We start from the raw sequence: 17,111 nt of genomic DNA, 5'->3' as shown, positions 1-17,111 counted from the left end.
ATGCTGCTTTGCTCAGCTACTCTGCTTTGGTTCATGAGCTCTTGGGCTGGGTTCCTGTCCCCCCTGCCTCAGAGCATGGACACTCCGCCGCTGGTCCGCCCACTGAGTCTGGGGAATGCTTCACCCGCTTTAGCTGTCCCTGAAAGGAAAAAAACCCAAAAAACTTTAAAAAACCCCCATCAAAGCACTTCAAGTTCAGGCACATAATTATCTTCTCAAGATTTGGCCCGAACTGATCCCAGCCTACGCTCCTTCCTCTCGCGCTGTCGTGACAGGATTTCAGTCAGGAACACGCGGCTCTCTCTGCCTGCAGACGCTCCAGCGGCAGCGGAGCCCCCGGCCGGCCGCGCTCCGCCGAGCCCCGGACCCGCCGCGCATCCCGCCGGGGGGACCCGCCCCGGGTGGAGCCTCCGCGGGGAGCGGATCGCGGCCGAGGGGCCGGGCCGGGCCGGGCCGGGGGCGTTGCGGGGGTCGGGGCGGGCCCGGCGCGGCTGCGGGGGGCGGCGGCCGCCCGGCCCCGGCTGCGTGAGGCGCTGCCCGCTCCGCTCGCCGCGCCGCCGCTCCGGGGGTCGCCGCTCGCCCGCCGGCACCTCCCGCCCGGCGGAGGGGGGCGCGGAGGGCTCTCCCCGCCATGGCCTTCACCTTCGCCGCCTTCTGCTACATGCTGTCGCTGGTCCTGTGCGCCGCCCTCATCTTCTTCGCCATCTGGCATGTGAGTACCCCGGCCCCGCAGCCCCCGCGCTGGAGGCGGCTCCGGCCGCGGTGCGAAGGGTCCCGGTGCCGTGAGGGAGCGGGGCGGGCTGAGGCGGCGGGGGCGAGCAGCCCCTGGCCCGGGCAGCCGGGGCGCAGCGTCCCGCGGTGGGGCCAGCGCGGACGGAGCTCGCCGTGAGACCTCGGCGTGGGGGACGGTGTGTATCAATCACACTGCTGGGAGCGCACGGAGCCGCGGCCACGGGGATGTGGCAGCCCGGGCTCTGTCTGTGGCACCTCGGGGGCTGTGGCCCCTCGGGCTCTGTCTGTGGCACCTCGGGGGCTGTGGCACCTCTGGCTCTGTCTGTGGCCCCTCGGGCTCTGTCTGTGGCCCCTCAGGGGCTGTGGCCCCTCGGTCCCCGCTGCCGGGAGCGCTGCCCCGGCCCCGCGCTGCTGGCGGAGTTCGGCGCTCTCCAGGTAACATCATCTGCTTCTCTTGCCTGTGAACAGAGCGCTGTGACGGGGAAACCGCCCCGTGTCTGATGAGGCAGATACGGTGTTTTCCCTTAATAACTTCCTAAAAAGTTGGGTGGGAAACTCTCTCGTCCTTCTGATACATGACCCGCATCTTGTGGTCCGCCTTGGTCAATTTCACTCCACAGGGCTGGTGCTCGTTCCGTGCTGTCCGCTGGGTGTCTGTGGTAGGCGTAAACGTGTAACTCGGAAGATGTGAGATCATTCTAATGCATAACTTGCAATTCTTTTGAACTGTTACACATTTTAGAATTAAATACACTTCGTGTGTGCTACACGATAACTCCGTGCTGTAAGCATCCAGGATGGAACAGGGTAAGCTGGAATATTGAGTGAGTCTCATGGATGCTTCTACAGCTACCTGATGGAGTATGATTAAAAGAAAAACCCTCCTTTGACTAACAAGCAAGGGAGCTGCAGGATTTATTTTTATTGAAATGGAAGTAAAGCTGCTAGCTTAGTTGTATTGGCACTGTGAAAGAAATCCTTCTGTTGCAAGAATGCTTTGAAATTTAATTATTTTGTACTCTTCGTGGGACTGTTACAAGTTCTTTTTTTATTAGTTTTTTATTAAGGAAACCACAAAGGTGTGATGGTAGTGCCAAGTGCTGTTATGATGTCAAGCACTGCAAGGCTGGAAAGAATCTCTAGCAGCCAGCTACTGCACTACTCTGAAAAAAGGAGTAGTAAAATTTAGATTATTACTCATGTTTTCTCTCCTCCTCTTCTGCAAACCTTTAGGTCTCCAAAAGTGAGAATTCCACAGCTTCCTCAAGGGGGTTAGAGTTAGAAGTGTGTTCTCCTTTGAATCTCTAGCTACAAATTAAACTGCAGCAATTTTAATGGTTGTTTTATGTGTTTGAAGTCTGTCACTGTGCCCTCTTTTTTTGAGTCTGGAGTTGATGTCTTGTGAATTCATAAAGGATTTGTAGCAAATCTGACAAATAATTCTCCCGTAAATGGGTGCAGTTACTGCAAATTTACTCTTAGTGAAGCATTTTTTTAACTTTCATTTTATGAACTCATGAAGAGCAATCCCTCAGTACAAGAGCTCTGTAAAGGCAACTAGAAAAGAAAACCTTTTCTTGATACACTTATGTTTATGCTGCATGTTTCTTACATCTGTCGAAAAATTTTTGAAGGATTGAAATGGAAAATGGCTGGAAATGCTCTTCTCTTGTAAGAGAGAAAGAATTGGCCCTATCTTTTCAAGTAAATAGAAAAATCCTATTAAAATACATGGCTTGTGAAGGAAAGTCATAGAATAACAGATTTTACACCCTGCCAAAATAAACTTTTAGGTGTCCATGTTATCCATGTACACTGAGCACAAGCATTTTTATTATCCTTTCTCTAAGAACTGGTACATTCTGGTTTCTTCTCTAAGTTATGTATTGAGTCATAGGAGTTTCTTTCACCTTAAACATCTCAGTAGTGAAAATCTTCCCAAGAAACAAAACTCCTACTCCTTCCCTGTGACCTGATTTTTCTTCCACTATAATATACTGGTAAGGGACAGTAAATATATTGCACATGGATGCTAATAATGGCAGAGGAGTGTTCCAATAATTATACTGTTCTGTTTATTTTTTTAAGACATTCTGCTGCTAAGAATAAGTTGATGAATAATCTGAGAGTCCTATCACTTTGGAAGATTTCTGAGAATAAGAATTTATATTTTGTAAATTATTTTAAAGTATAAGAAAAAACAGTTGCATTTGGACTTAATATTGTTCTCACCTGAAGCTGAATGAGGTTTGGGCATATATCTGGAATGATTTAACAACAGATCAAATAAAACTTTGTTTTCTTCCTGCTGGCAAGTCGGATGAATTATGAGTTTCATTCATATTGATCTAATAAGTTTAATAAAAACTGTACAACCAAAACAAGAGAGTAAGATGAGGATTTTTATTTTTGGACCCTGTGCTTTCCTGGTGCCTTTCCTCTAAGAAGTTAGACTGTCTGTACATTCCTGTGCTTCTTACTCTTTGGAAGCAGATAGGAAAGCTGATCAGAGCACTTTAAAGGAATTGTGAACAAAATGCACACAGTCCTCCAGACACCTGGAATACATTGTAATTTTTTTCCTTCTTCTGAGTGATTTTCTTGTATAGGTAGCCAGAGGTGTCTGTCATAAAAAAACCTCCCAAGAAAACCAAATTAGATATTATCAGAAACATTTGTTTAAGCTCTGCACAAGAATTATTTTAATGCATTATTGTTGTATTTTCACTCATATATATTAAATGGAAGAAAAAGACTTGAAAATCTTCATGTACTGCATTAAACCAATGTGACAGGAACCTGCATTAAACCTGTGGTGCAGGAATTTTTACAGCATGTAGGTTGTTCAGTGACCACATTACCTCTAGGTGTAATGTCACAGTATTAGAAACACCCTATAGAAAAGTGAGATATATGAGAGATACAACAGCAGAATTTGCTCTACTAACTACATAATTTGATATTCTCATCTGATCTTGTTGTAAGGTCAAGAAGGGTGTTAGTCTTCCTACTAACTATCACAGGCACTTTGTTTTGTTGTCCTCAGCTCTTCTTTATATACTGCTTTTTACTGATCAGTTTCATTCCATTCCTAAATTATCTTGAACAAAGATTTTAGCTTCTTGTTAACATTGAACTGAGCTGCATCAAGTCTGTTTGAACTCCCAACAAGACTTGACACACCACATTCATTTCTAGTGTAGCTCTGCTGAGTTGTGTCTTAAGTGAAGTTAACTGAAGTTGACCGAGTTGTGCCTTATTTCTCCTCAGTTAAAAAAGGGGATGTGCTTGTGTTGAGTCCTGCAGCCCTATGTTCTCTTAAAGCATATTGGTTTTGAGTAATCTGAGTCCTTCCCTTCTGGTGATTTTTTAAGATGAAAAGACTTGCTTTGAGATTTGTTATTTAAAGGAAAACTTTAAGAAAAGAGCTTTTCCAAGTGGTCCATCTTATAATAACATGGCAAAACAATTCATAAGTACCAAGAATCCGTGGTGGGCCATCTCTTTTTCAAGCTGTACAAGCATATCTTTGCATGTTACTGCTTCATAACCTAAAGATTGCCAGAAAGTATCATGCCAGTAAAAAAATTGACAGTGCCAGTCTGAGAAGTTGTGCCACACTGGATGCTTTTTGGAGTATTTTGATATAGTTGAGAACACAGATGAATCCAGGAACAGCCCTTTGGCACAACAAGAGCAGAGTGTGTTGAAAGTGATGGCAGCCACTTGAGCCAAGCATAAGGAGAATAAAGCAGCAGAGGATGGAGCTTTTTTGGTTTATGCTCCCCACACCACCTTATTTTTTTCTTTTGGATAGTATTAATCTTAATAAACTACCTTAATATAACTTTGGCTTCTCTTAACATTTTCAAGTTCACAAGTATAATTAAAAACAGTGGTAGACTGTGACTGAACAGAGTGTTATACGCAAAGATTGACTTGTAGTTTTAATCAAAGCATCCTTTTTTCTTTGCAAACACCAGGGAATTAAGCCCTTGTGATCTGTATTCAGTGTTGTTTCTGCTAATGGCTTTGTGTGTTATGTTTATCAGATACTTTGAGTTATCTGTGCCTTGTTTTCTCATTTGCTAAGTGTGAGAACTAAACTGCAAGTACTGCCTGTCACTTTATTTAAGACTATTCCTGAAATGTCTTTGCTTTCTGACAGAAGGTGCTAAACACATGTAAGATGTTGCCACTTCTGGTTTTTGTCACTGCAGCATCCTGGTGATGTGGACTGTATTTTATTAAGCCCTCAAGTTTCAATAGCTCAGGTAAAAAAATTCAAAAGCTCTCAAAGAGTAATGGATGTAGAATTTGATGAGTATTTGGTGTCTGACTTACTTAGGCTTCCTCATAAAATTCCTAGCCTAATTTTTGATAAATTGTACAGCCTTAAATTTGAAGATACATAAGGTTGGCTTGATAGCAAATTCAGTTGAGCAGAACACTTTGGTCACAAACTGTGTGCTGATTTATCAATGTTCTCTGTGTATCTGTGTCTTGTTGTTTCTGTAACTTAGGTTTGGAGGAGAGCTCTGTCCTACCTGAAACCTGTAAAGGGATCTGTGATCTGACTTGAACCTGTGCTTCTCTCTGGTGAAGGCTATCAGCCATCTCAATTTAACCTCTCTGCAATGCTTTAGAGCCTATCTTGAAAAGAAAGTAATTTCCTTACAGACTTTTGGTCAAACCTGAATTCTTTTCAGACATTGAAGTTCAGCTCTCTAATGAGTCATTAATGCATTTCTCTGAGAATGTTGGATAATTATGTGCTTAAAAATAAAATCAGATTAAGGCTTGATGAAGGGGAGCACAAATGCTATTGCTGTGTGTTATACATATTTCTTGAAAATGTCTTTTCTTGCCTAAGCAGCTAAGCACATTGTCCCTCAAGGTTTTATAGTCAGGACAGTTTAAGGAATGAGTCTGATATTTCCACTCTTTTTAAAGACAGAGCACAGCCAGATTGCCCTGGCTATAACATAGCTTGACAGTTCCCTTACAACTTTTCTTTCAGAAGTTTGTCACATTAATGCTGACAGGCAGATATTAGGCCAGGCAGCACAGGCTGTGGAGCAAACTGTATTTTTTATATTGGGAAAGAGGTGTATCTCAGTTTATTAACCTTGCCATGCTTAAATAATAATTAAAAAGATCATAGAAGTCAGTCTGTGGGCTCCAGCACAGACTTAAGCAGGATCTCTGTGTATGCTTGAATTGTCATGATGAGATTTATTTGGAGAAAGATTTTAAATTGGGTGTGTTTGCCACTGGCTGTAATTCTGGATGCCTCACAAGTCACAGTGACTCCATTATCTGTGTAAAATAAATTATTCTGTGGAGTCTTGTGCCTCCCACAATATGTGCAGAGAGCTATTTAAATGTTATTTGGTTGTCACATATCTGAGGGGTTTTTGGTCTTAGGATTAGTTGTAAAATCTACTTACTAGAGGGATTTATATCCAAATTGGTAAAGAATGTATTTCTAGTGCTTTTAAGTAACTGCTATGCTTGTTAATAAGCAAGGCAATATAGCTGTCATATTTTATTAAACCATGAGTAAAACTCTTAGACTGAGTCGGAGGCTTGAGTTTATAGCTCATTACATGTGTTTGTTTATTCAGCCACCACATACTACATTAAATCAAATTTAAAACATTGAATTCAGCCTTCGGACCTCTGGCTTAGTGGATTAGCCTCACCCCAACATAAATATCCTTTTAGCAAAGTATTTTTCAGAAGGAGGAGGAAGCTCAGCAGAGAATGTTTTCCATACAGATAACAGACATCTGTTTGACCCATTCCTCTTTGTCAGTGCCTGTGACATGCCCCTCGTTTATAACCAGTGTGGCTGCTGACAGCTGGAGGTGACTCTACCAGGAAATGGAACTAGGTCTGGGGATACTGGGAGGTTTACTGGTGATGATAGTTTGGAAAACACTTCCAATTTCTGCAGAAGCAAAGTATCTCTCCCACGTGAAACAGGTAAGAATTATTTTTATTTCCACTCTGAGAAGAGTCACCTAAAGTCACAGGGCAGAGTCAGCTGATGGGGTAAAGGCAGAAGAATGTCAAATACTGTTTGATTTACTAGGTCACCTTCCAGGGTTTCACAGTTGGAAGTTCCCCGTTAAAAATTCAACTTGTGACTGTGATGGTGTGCCGAGAGCAAGAAGCAATTTTATTAACAGAATGGTTCCTGTATTCCTTGATAGTAATTACAACTTCAGAAATGCCTTGTTCCTGTTAAAAGAAATGGTAAAAGGTTAATGGAATAATTTTGATTGGAAGGAATCTAGGAAATCATCCAGTCAAATCTCTTCTTCAAGGCAGGCCTGATTTCAAAGTTAGGCCAGGCTGCTCAAGGTCCTGTCCTGATCACTTGTGAACTCTCCATGGGTGGAGAGATGAAACACTGCCTGGATGGATGAGGGGAGAGCTGTGGATATTGTCCACCTGGACTTCAGCAAGACTTTCCTCCCTGTCTCTCACAACATCCTCACAGGCAAACTCAGGAAGTGTGGAGTGGACGAGTGGACAGTGGGCTGGATTTGGAGCTGGCTGAATGGCAGCTGTCAGAGGGCTGTGACCCATGGCACAGGAGAGGCCTGTCACTGGTGGTGTCCCCTAAGGGTTGATGCTGAGCCCAGTGTTGTTTAGCTTACCCATCCATGACTTGGGTGAAGGGGCAGATGCTCCTCAGCAAGGTCACTGGTGACACCAGGCTGGGAGGAGTGGCTGATACGCCAGAGGGCTCTGCAGCCTTCAGAAGGACCTCGGCAGGATGGAGAGATGGGGAGAGAAGAACTGCCTGAAGTTCAGCAAGGGCAAATTCAGGGTCCTGCATCTTGGAGGAATAACCCCAGGCACCTGTACAGGCTGGGGGCCAAGCTGCTGGAGAGCAGCTCTATGGAGAAGGACCTGGCTGGACAGCAAGCTGTCCCTGGGCCAGCAGTTTGTCCTTGTGGCCAAGAAGATGAATGGTATCCTGGGATGCATTAGGAAAACTCTTGTCAGCAGGTCAAGGTCCGTGATCCTGCCCCTCTGCTCAGCCCTGGTGAGGCACATCTGGACAGCTGTGCCCAGTTCTGGGCTCCTCAGTACAAGAGAGACGTGGAGCTGCTGGAGCAGGTCCAGTGGAGGGCTATGAAGAAGATCAAGGTCCTGGAGCCTCTCCCTTCTGAGGAAAGGCAGAGGGAGCTGGGCCTGTTCTGCCTTGAGAGGGAACCTCATCAATGTCAGTATCTGAAGGGAGGCTGTGGAGAGGATGGACCAGGCTCTTCTGGAGTGGTTCCAGTCAACAGGACAAGAGGCAATGGGCAGAAGCTGATGCACAGGAAGTTCCACCTGAAGATGAAGGAGAACTTCTTTACTTGCAGGTAACTGAGCACTGGGAAGATTGCCCAGAGAAGCTGTGGAGTGTCCCTCACTGGAGATATTCCAGAACCATGTGGACACAATCCCGTGCCGTGTGCTCTGGGGTGACCTTGCTTGAGCAGGAGGTTGGACCAGGAAACCCACTGTGGTCCCTTTCAACCTGATCCACTCTGTGATTCTGCAAGTCTGAGAACTTGTTTCAGTACTTTACTCATTGCACTGTGAACATTGTTTTCTTACACATGGCTGGAATTTCTGTGGTGCAGCTTCTGACTTTTACATCGTCCTCATGGTGCATTCCCCTGAGAGAAGTTTTGTCTAACTTCTGTGGAACCCACCCCAGGAAACTGAATGCAAGATCATGGAGAAATCCTCCTAGATGCCATGCTAAGGCACATGGAAAAGAAAGAAATGGTTGGTGACAGCCAGCATGGCCTTACTTAGGGCAAATCACACAGAGAAATTTGGTGACCGTTTACAACAGGGTTACCTGTGTTGATGGAGGAGGGAGGAGGTGTCATCTGCCTTGACTTGTGCAAAGCATTTGACACTGTCCTGAGTGACATCCTTGCCTCTAAACTGGAGAGACATGGATTGGACAGATGGATAACTCAGTGAATAAGGAATCAGCTGGACAGTTGCACTCTCAGAGCTGTGGTCAGCAGCTTGTTGTTGAGACAGTGACAAGTGGTGTTCCTTGGGGGTCGGAATTGGAACCAGTGCTGTCCAACCTCTCTGGTGACACAGAAAGTGGGACCAAGGTCACCCTTGGCAGGTTTAATGACACCAGGCCATGGGGTGTGGTCACCACGTGGGTGGAAAGGGATGCCATCCAGAGGGACCTTGACAGCTGGAGAGGTGTGTTACAATACGACACGGAAATGAACGACACTCACGCGCTGAGATGTCCAAGGCAAAAAAAGGCTGGTTTATTTCTGGACCTTGATATTTATAGAATTCTAAAAGTGACCATGGATTGGAGGATGAAATTGCCACTTCTCCAACCACACTGGTCAAACTAACAGTTCATCAATTCTCTCTTCCTCCAGAAAGGAATGCAAAACAATTATTATTTACATGAAAGCGCCTGAGAAGCTCCATTACAAAAATGTACACATCAGAAGGCTTAGAAGAACTTCAGAAGAACAGGATGACAGAGGTGGGCCTGTGTGAGCCTTGTGACATTCAGCAAGGCCAAGGACCAGATCCTGCAGCTGGGTCAGGGTAACCCCAAGCATAAATACAACCCCAAACACAGGTGGAGAATGGGTGGAGAACAGCCCTGAGCAGGACTGAGGGGTGTTGGTTGGTGAGAAGCTCAGCATGACCTGGAAATGTGTTCTCACAGCCCAAAAAGCCAGACATGTCCTGGGCTGCATCAAAGGAGGTGTGACCAGCAGGTCAAGGGAGGGGATTCTCCCCCTACTCTGCTCTCCTGACATCCCTCCTGGAGTGCTGTGCCCAGCTCTGGAATCCCTAACATAAGAAGAGTGTGGCTGTTGGAGCGGGCCCAGAGTAGTTCCATGAAGATGCTCAGGGGTTTGGAGTGCCTTGAGAAGGCTGAAAGAATTGGAATTGTTCAGCCTGGAGAAGAGAAGGCTCCAGGGAGACCTTATAGCACCTTTCAGTACTGGAATGGGGCCTACAAGAGAGCTAGGGAAGGGACTTTTTACAAGGAACAGAACAAGAAGGAATGGCTTTGAACAGAGGGTGTGTTTAAATTCAGAGAGGCATCAGCGCACTTTGTGAAGGCAGGACCAAAGTCTACGTTTTTCTCAGCTTCCTATTGAAAAGGTATTGCTATAAAGCAAGGATTTATTTTAGGACTGTCATTGTGGAAAGTTACATTAAAATCACAAAACATTTACAATGGAAGTAGGTTTTCTCAGCAAGATACTGCAGGAGGGCTGAACTTGTGGCTCCAGTTTTGATAATGTGAGCGCATGAAGGAGAACATGAGGGAGATGAAGAGGTAGTGCCATCACCAGTTCTCCCATTGTACACAGCTTGCAACTCCCTCACCAATGTAACAGGTCATGAAAAATCCGAGTTGGTCTTGGCTCCTTTTGTATTTCTATGCTTTTGCAGGTCATGTCATATTCTAGCTGTCAGATATAGGTTGGGTTTTTTAAAATACATCCAGAAGTCTAAGCACATTGCTGGAGAAACCAAAGCCTAAAGAATGAAGGAAACGGACAGTAAAATGGTAATAATTAGTAATTTGTAGCCCTTGCAATTATCTCATACCAGATAGTGTGCAAGTGCCAGGCATTGTTGATACAAGCACCATTTTTTTAATAGAATGACATTTGATTTTTTAAATGCATTTAAATGCCAACCATCTTCACGCTGTGTGTGAGTCATGGTTTCAAGTGTGTAATTGTTTAGTCAATCTTCTGTTGCATTATTATTTTATCACGCTACGAGTTTGGGCTAAATAGTTCACATTGTATCACCATCTAACTAGAAATTTCTTTATGCATTCACAGAATGGGCATTTATAAGCAAACATAATGAAGGCTCCACTGAAATCAATTTGATTGCATATGCTTCAGAGTTGTTCTTCCCTCAGTATTATATAAACACTATTAACAGATCCTTTAGAAAATTGATTTGCTGATCATCCAAGTGACAGGCCTGTTTGGAGCTATGCTGAAATGTATCTTTATCCTTAATCATGCTCCTGTAATTAAACTAAGGAGTTTTATGAGAACATGGATGAAGAGATGAGGATGTTTTTGGGTGTTGTTCTTTTAATCTCAATTTTTGATCACTTTTACACATTGTTGTATCCCTTCCCCTTGCCTCTTTTCTGCAACCACAGCTCCAGTGCTGCTTTATTGCTTCCCCTTGTTTTAGCCCTGCAAACACAGCTGTGTGGCTGAAGGCCATTTCACATATCTGTATGTGTGCCTTGGCCTTGGAGTTATTTCCTCCAAGTTCTGCCTGGCCTCTTTTTGGCCAAGAAAGAAAACTTGGGAAGGTCTTTAATGTGGTCATCCCTGCCTGATGCTGCCTGCATTAGAAGAGCCCTCGTTCCATTGTCCTGCCTCTTGCCAGTCCAGCTGGGCTCCTGCTGTGCCCCTGAAAGTCAGGAAGCACAGATCCAGCAGAATTTCTGCCTCCCACAGGCTTCTTTCTGAGACAGCTTTAGTAGAGCCCCACTGCTGAGTGGGCAATGGGGAATAGAAATGATGTGGGAAGGGGGAAAATGGAACTGTAGGAGGGAGGACTTCAGGGAGAAAGATGTGAAGGAAAGAGGAAATGAGAGGAAGAAAATCCATGTATGAGCAAGGGGACTAACAAGAGGGAAGACTGCTGTGTTCTCATTCTCATTTGGGAGGCAATTATTTGAGCAGAGGAGGCTGCCTGAAGCCAGAAGGTGTGGTTAATTCAGGTGGTGGATGTTTTTGGACAGCCCCTATCATGAGTCTTCTGTGTGGGTATGGTGTAATGTGTGACATGCTTGGACAGATTTTTTAGTGACAGAACCCACATTCCTTTTTGTGACTCCTGGGTTTTGGTGAATGTGCATAAATTGGGACTTGTAGGAATGGAGAACACACGAGAGGGGGGGAAAAAGTATAGCAGCAATGAGAGGAAAACTAAGGAGTGTGTGGGGGAAAGGAAGGTAATGCTTCTCCCAGGCATGTATCAGCATAACAGAACTTTAAGATATCAAAATAATAGCTTGCAGCAATATGTAGGAGTCTTTGGAAGCTCAGGAAAAGAACAAATTGTGTTGTGGTGATAAGACTGGATACTTGCTTAGAGACAGCACCAGCCAGCTGGCCAGTCTCTCACCCATGACTTTTATCTAATGATACTGAAAAGAATCTTCTCTTTTCATCTCATTCTCTTACCGTCTTCTTTGGGGCAAATATTTTTTTCTAGCTGTACCTATTTTGGTACATTTTCCCATCTGTTTACTATCCTCTCCCTGAATTTATTCTGCAGAAACAGTCTGTTTATTCCTGGCTTTGGATTATCAGCTTTGAGCTGTTAAGTAATACAAAAAGTGCTTCAGTTCATTTTGAGAATAATTTATGAAGATGGAGCTTTGTGGCTGTAATGCATCTGTGTGTTTCTCCTTGCACATACTATAATTCTGATGAGAATTAAAAGATAAGTAGAAACACTGCACGGGAGCACTCTGAATTTAAGGTGAGATAGATTAGAGGTTATCTGTAATTTTGAGGAAAACCAAGGGCAGAAGAATAAACCCTCTCACCTCCAAAGGTAGGCAGTTTTCTTGCTTCCCTACAGAATAAACCAGCTATTGGTCCACTGTAACCAGACTACCTTTCCTGCTCCCTTCTGCACCTGGCCAGCCTCTTGTACAGGTGTTTCACCAACTCATGTCTAGCCTGTCCCCAGTTTGGTGTGGAAAAAACTGGATAGTGAAGAATTTGGCCTATTCAAGTAGCAGATGTGCAAATCTGTAGTGATGCATCTGTGATGTAGAGGCTGTGAGAAAGACATCAGAGTTCTTTAATTTCTTACTGTGTTTTCTTAGTTGATATGGAGTTTAGTATAAAGAGAAGCAAGGGCGAAGCAGAGCTATCTCTTGTGCTGGAAGTAGAGCTCTGCAGCCTCTCCTGGACATGGACAGAAAATCACACTGCTTTTATCTCCCCCTGCTTGGTTGATGGGGATCTGCAAACCAATTCATCTGCACTAGATATTCCCCAAATCAGAGCCAGAGATCTGAGTTTGACACCTCGGCTGTAAAGCTTGGGTCCAAACTCCCATCATTTCCTCTTGCCCCATTGAAGAGATCAAGACTAGGGGTGAAGTCTTGGCCTAAATTTATACGTATGCTTGTTCAGTTTATCTGCAGATGGGGTCCTTGTTCACATCCTTTCCAGGACAGAAGAAAAAGCTCGTGTAAGAATCTGTATGACTTTGTTACGATGACCTTTGCTTTGATCAAGGCACTGGAGCATCTCCCTTACAAGGGAAGGCTGAGGGAGCTCGCCCTGTTCTGCCTCAAGAAGGGACAACTGAGGGGGCACCTCATCAGATGTCTGTCAGGATCTGAGGGAGAGTGCCAAGAAGACAGAGCCAGCCTCTTCTCTATGTTGCCAGTCAATAGGACAAGTGGCAGTGGGCAGAAAGTGATGCCCAGGAAGTTCAGCAGGACTGTGAGGATGAACTTCTTTCCTGTGCAGTCACCAAGCACTGGAACAGAATGGCCAGAGGAGGTGTGGAGTGTCCCTCCCTGGAGATATTCCAGAACCATGTGGACACAATCCTGTGCCATGTGTGCTCTGGGATGACCCTGCTTGAGCAGGGAGGTTGAAAATCCTGTGGTCCCTTCCATCCTGACCCATTCTGTGACTCTGTGATGCCTTTTCTTAGTTTGCTGAATGTGTGGCTGTGACTGGGAATACTTGTTGTAGCAGATTGTTTGCTTTTCAAGTCCTGACCATCACATCAAGTTAATACCTAACTTAGAAGTGACAGGATTCCCAGTAATAACACGTCAGTTTGATGTCACTGGTGCTCTGTGAATAACTGATCTCGGGGTTTTGGTGCTGAACTGAGCAGATCAGAAGCAGTTAGAGACTGAAATGTTTAAAAGGTTTTGATCTTGTTATCTAAATTGAAAAACCTGTTTGTTTTATAAGGAATCCACATTAAATACTCCAGTGCATGTAGGAGGAGGAAACCATATGCATGAAGAGAATATTGGCGGCATACTTGTGTCAAAAGCACCAGGAGTGTGGGAGATTTTTACTCTGTTCCCTATTGCTGCAGAGATTCCACCTGTATTTCCCCCAGCCTACAATGATGCATACATTTTGTGCCTTTGAGGCTGGTGGGAAACACTGTCAAATCCTCTGTAAGACTTTATTGGAAAAAAGAGAAGAGCACACGTGCAAGTGCTTGGGAATGCCAACCATACCTGCTGCCTTTGGTTCAGACCCTGACATTAACTTCACCACTGACCCATGGAGTCATCAGCCAGCTGAGGTAGAAGAATAGTTTCTACCACACTGAATGTAATTAAACATAAGTATTGCATCTCTGTGTCCAAAAAAGCTTCCATTCTGCTCAGAACAATGTGGTGTATTCACCAGTTTGGGTGCTAATTGAAAATGTGGGGGTTTCTTTCTTCTTATTGGTAGCAAGTGTTTGTGTCCCACTGAGGGGTGAGTGTGGAGTGTGTTTGATTCACAGAACACTGCTGGTTTCCGAGCTGGTTCCTTTAGTGGATGCACTAAAGTAAGGTGTAAGGAAAAAAAAAAAGGAAAAAAGAATTGTGACAACAAAATGATAAAATCCTTTGGGAGGGAAAGAAGGATGGCAGTCTGGACACACCTTAAAAATTCCTGCTCTGCTTGACGTCTGTTTGGAAATGTGTTCTAGCTGCAGGGAGCAAAACTATTAACCTATTTAGAAGCAGGCTCTGTACAGCTATATTAGCATCATCCCTCCTGCACAGCTTGCTGCTTGTCTTCTTTCTCTTAACAAAATGCACTTTTTATGTGCACAGCTGAATTTTGTTTGGCTGCATTTCAGCTGGTGTAGACTGGAAGACAGCGAGTGGGTATAAAGTTGTGATAAAAGCCCAGGTCATCTCTGTCTGTGGTGAATCAGTGGGACATTTGTCTCTCTGCTGCAGGAGGGGGTTGACATCTCAGTTTCAGGATGACTGGGGAAGATATTTCAGTATCTGTGGTGAGTGAGTGAAATCTGTGACCAGAGTTCCTGTTGTTAGCCAGTAAAAACTGTTTCACCTTGCAGTTAGATGAAATTATTTTTAAAAGCCCATTTTATATGAGTTGTAGAAATCTGTCAATAGATGCTTGTCAAATCATCCTTCTGGAAACATTGTGTGCGCAACAGAATTTTGCAGTTGCTGAGGGTTTTTTAGTGCTTTTGTCAAAATTAATAACATGAATTCTTTACATTCAGAAATCAGGTTGCTTTTCTAAACTGTGATCTGCAGTGTTGCAATAATAACTGGTACCATGGACATAGTGACTTTCCAATCAAGGCACTCACAGCTTTGTACAGTGTGGTTGTATTCCTGAAGATAAATTTCTGTGCTTTTTCACAAGGTGGATGGAGTTTTTCATGCTTGTACTAATAGGTGTGGACTGTTTTGGCTGACTGCCAAAGAGTTATTCTTAATTCTTAGTGGTTTCCCCTGCACCTCACTGCAGGCTTGGAAATTTGATTTCATGTAGCTGATGCAGTAATATTGCTTTTGTCCATCTGCATAGAGCTGGGGTGTTATTTAATTTTGCTTCTTTTTCACTTGCATAGTTTTTATCTATGCAGGGGAAAACAGAGGTGTAAATATAGCAGTGCAGGCTGGCATGTTTGTGCACACATGCTCTCAGCAAAAGAGCCTTCCTCTATGGATTTTAATCAGTATTTACTTACAGCAGTACAATTATACCTCTATATTTCCATTAGTAGGTAGGAAATAATTTTGAGTTGTGTTTACAGAATGGAGATTAAGCATTTTTGAATTTGCATACTGGACTTTCTATTGGAAAAGCCTTAGGATCTGGCTTAAATACTGAAGAAATTACACTAAGATTTTCATGACTTTAATTAACTTACGCTTCCAGTTAGAGCCTTAAAAGTTTAAAATCATGTTGTCCTAAGTGCAGCATCCTTTTACAGACAAAAGAACTTGAGTAAAGGGATATAGACTGGGTGCTCAGGTGTTTGAGCAGCACTGGATAGAGCCACATTTTGGATTTCTGTGTGGAGGGTTGTTTGATGGTGGCAGCAAGTGAAATTCAAGCTAAGTAGAGCAAGGAAATGTCATACAGTTGTTAGTGTGAAATCTGACAAATAGAACAATTTTCTACCCTTGAGTGACTTAAAACCATTTGCAACCCTAATCCAAAAAGGCTCTGCTTAAAGCAGTGTTCTGCTCTAGAGATGAACAACAGCACAATAATCAGGCAGAAGTGCATGGTTTCACTTCTCATGGTATTAGTGTACAGACAGTATTTCTTTCCCTTAAACTTTATATGGTGCAACAATCCAGAGGCTTTGGTTCTTCTGCCACTGATTCTGTAAATAATTTAATTTCTTTGAGCTTCATTTTTTCCCTCGTATAAAAAATGGAAATTATATTTTCCTTTGTTAAGACCTTCATTGCCTTGGAGGCAGATTTATAACTGCAAAGCATTGTTAGTTATTATTGTTTACTTTTATTAATATGTGGTGAATAACTGTAATACTTAGAAAATGAAAGAGAAGAGAAGAAAGGAATGCTTTCCATCTCACTTTTTTCTTTGCCCTTGATTTGGCTCTGTTGCTAAGGCTCTCATGAACACCAGCATGTCAGATCCACTGGTCTGGGAAGCTACTGTGTTGCATAGAGAAGTATGATGAAAACCAAGACTGGAGACTTCTTTCCCTTTTTAGTAGGAGATGCTTAACAAATTGATATAGACAGGAAATACAACATGATAAAAAGCATAAAATTCACTAGAATTTGAGGCAGGTCACCCCTCCATTTATATAATTTTGAAATATCTTTCATGCTTGGTAGCATTAAGCAGATCAATTCAACCAGAGAACACAGAAGGATGAACACAGATCAATTTCTTGTTCAGGTTCATTTCATATCATGATAAGAATTGGGTAGCAAAAAAAAAAAAAAAAAAAGTTCTCTCAGTCTGCCACTTTGCTGTGGTCCCTGTTCTCTGTAGCTCTTTATGGGCTCCCTCACAACCTCCCATCCAGGCAGTGATTTATCTTCCCTTCCAGGTCCTTTTCATTCCTCCCTGACTGATTCTTACCTGACTGACATTTTTTCAGTTGCTGCTTCTGCCCAGTAAAATCCAGCCAAGTACCTCAGCCAGTTTGCTCGTGGTTCAGACACGTTTTCCCAACACAGCTAATATCTCTGTACATCCCTTGCTGGGCAGCCACGATGTTTAGGAGCACAGCCTGCTCCTAATCCCGCCTCCCTTCTGTCCAGCCTGTGAGCTGCAGGCCTGAGTGCTGTGAAAGCTGCCTGTGAG

The 17,111-nt window shown here is 43.8% G+C and overlaps 1 protein-coding gene across 2 annotated transcripts in view; it reads left to right on the top strand.

The window, feature by feature from the left end:
* Positions 1-631: 631 nt before the first annotated feature.
* The window catches only part of CNIH3 (cornichon family AMPA receptor auxiliary protein 3), a gene marked incomplete at both ends in the record, with an annotated part of 44,265 nt that continues 27,785 nt past the window's right edge, over positions 632-17,111 (top strand). For both annotated transcript variants that reach the window (XM_084203047.1, XM_084203046.1), the window contains one exon: positions 632-712. In XM_084203047.1, coding sequence (XP_084059173.1) covers positions 632-712 — 81 coding nt within the window. The remainder of the gene's footprint in view (positions 713-17,111) is intronic.

The sequence above is a fragment of the Fringilla coelebs genome (genome assembly GCF_963513975.1).
Source record: "Fringilla coelebs genome assembly, chromosome: 3".
NCBI classification, from domain to species: Eukaryota; Metazoa; Chordata; class Aves; order Passeriformes; family Fringillidae; genus Fringilla; species Fringilla coelebs.
This window is presented reverse-complemented; position numbering and strand designations above follow the sequence as displayed.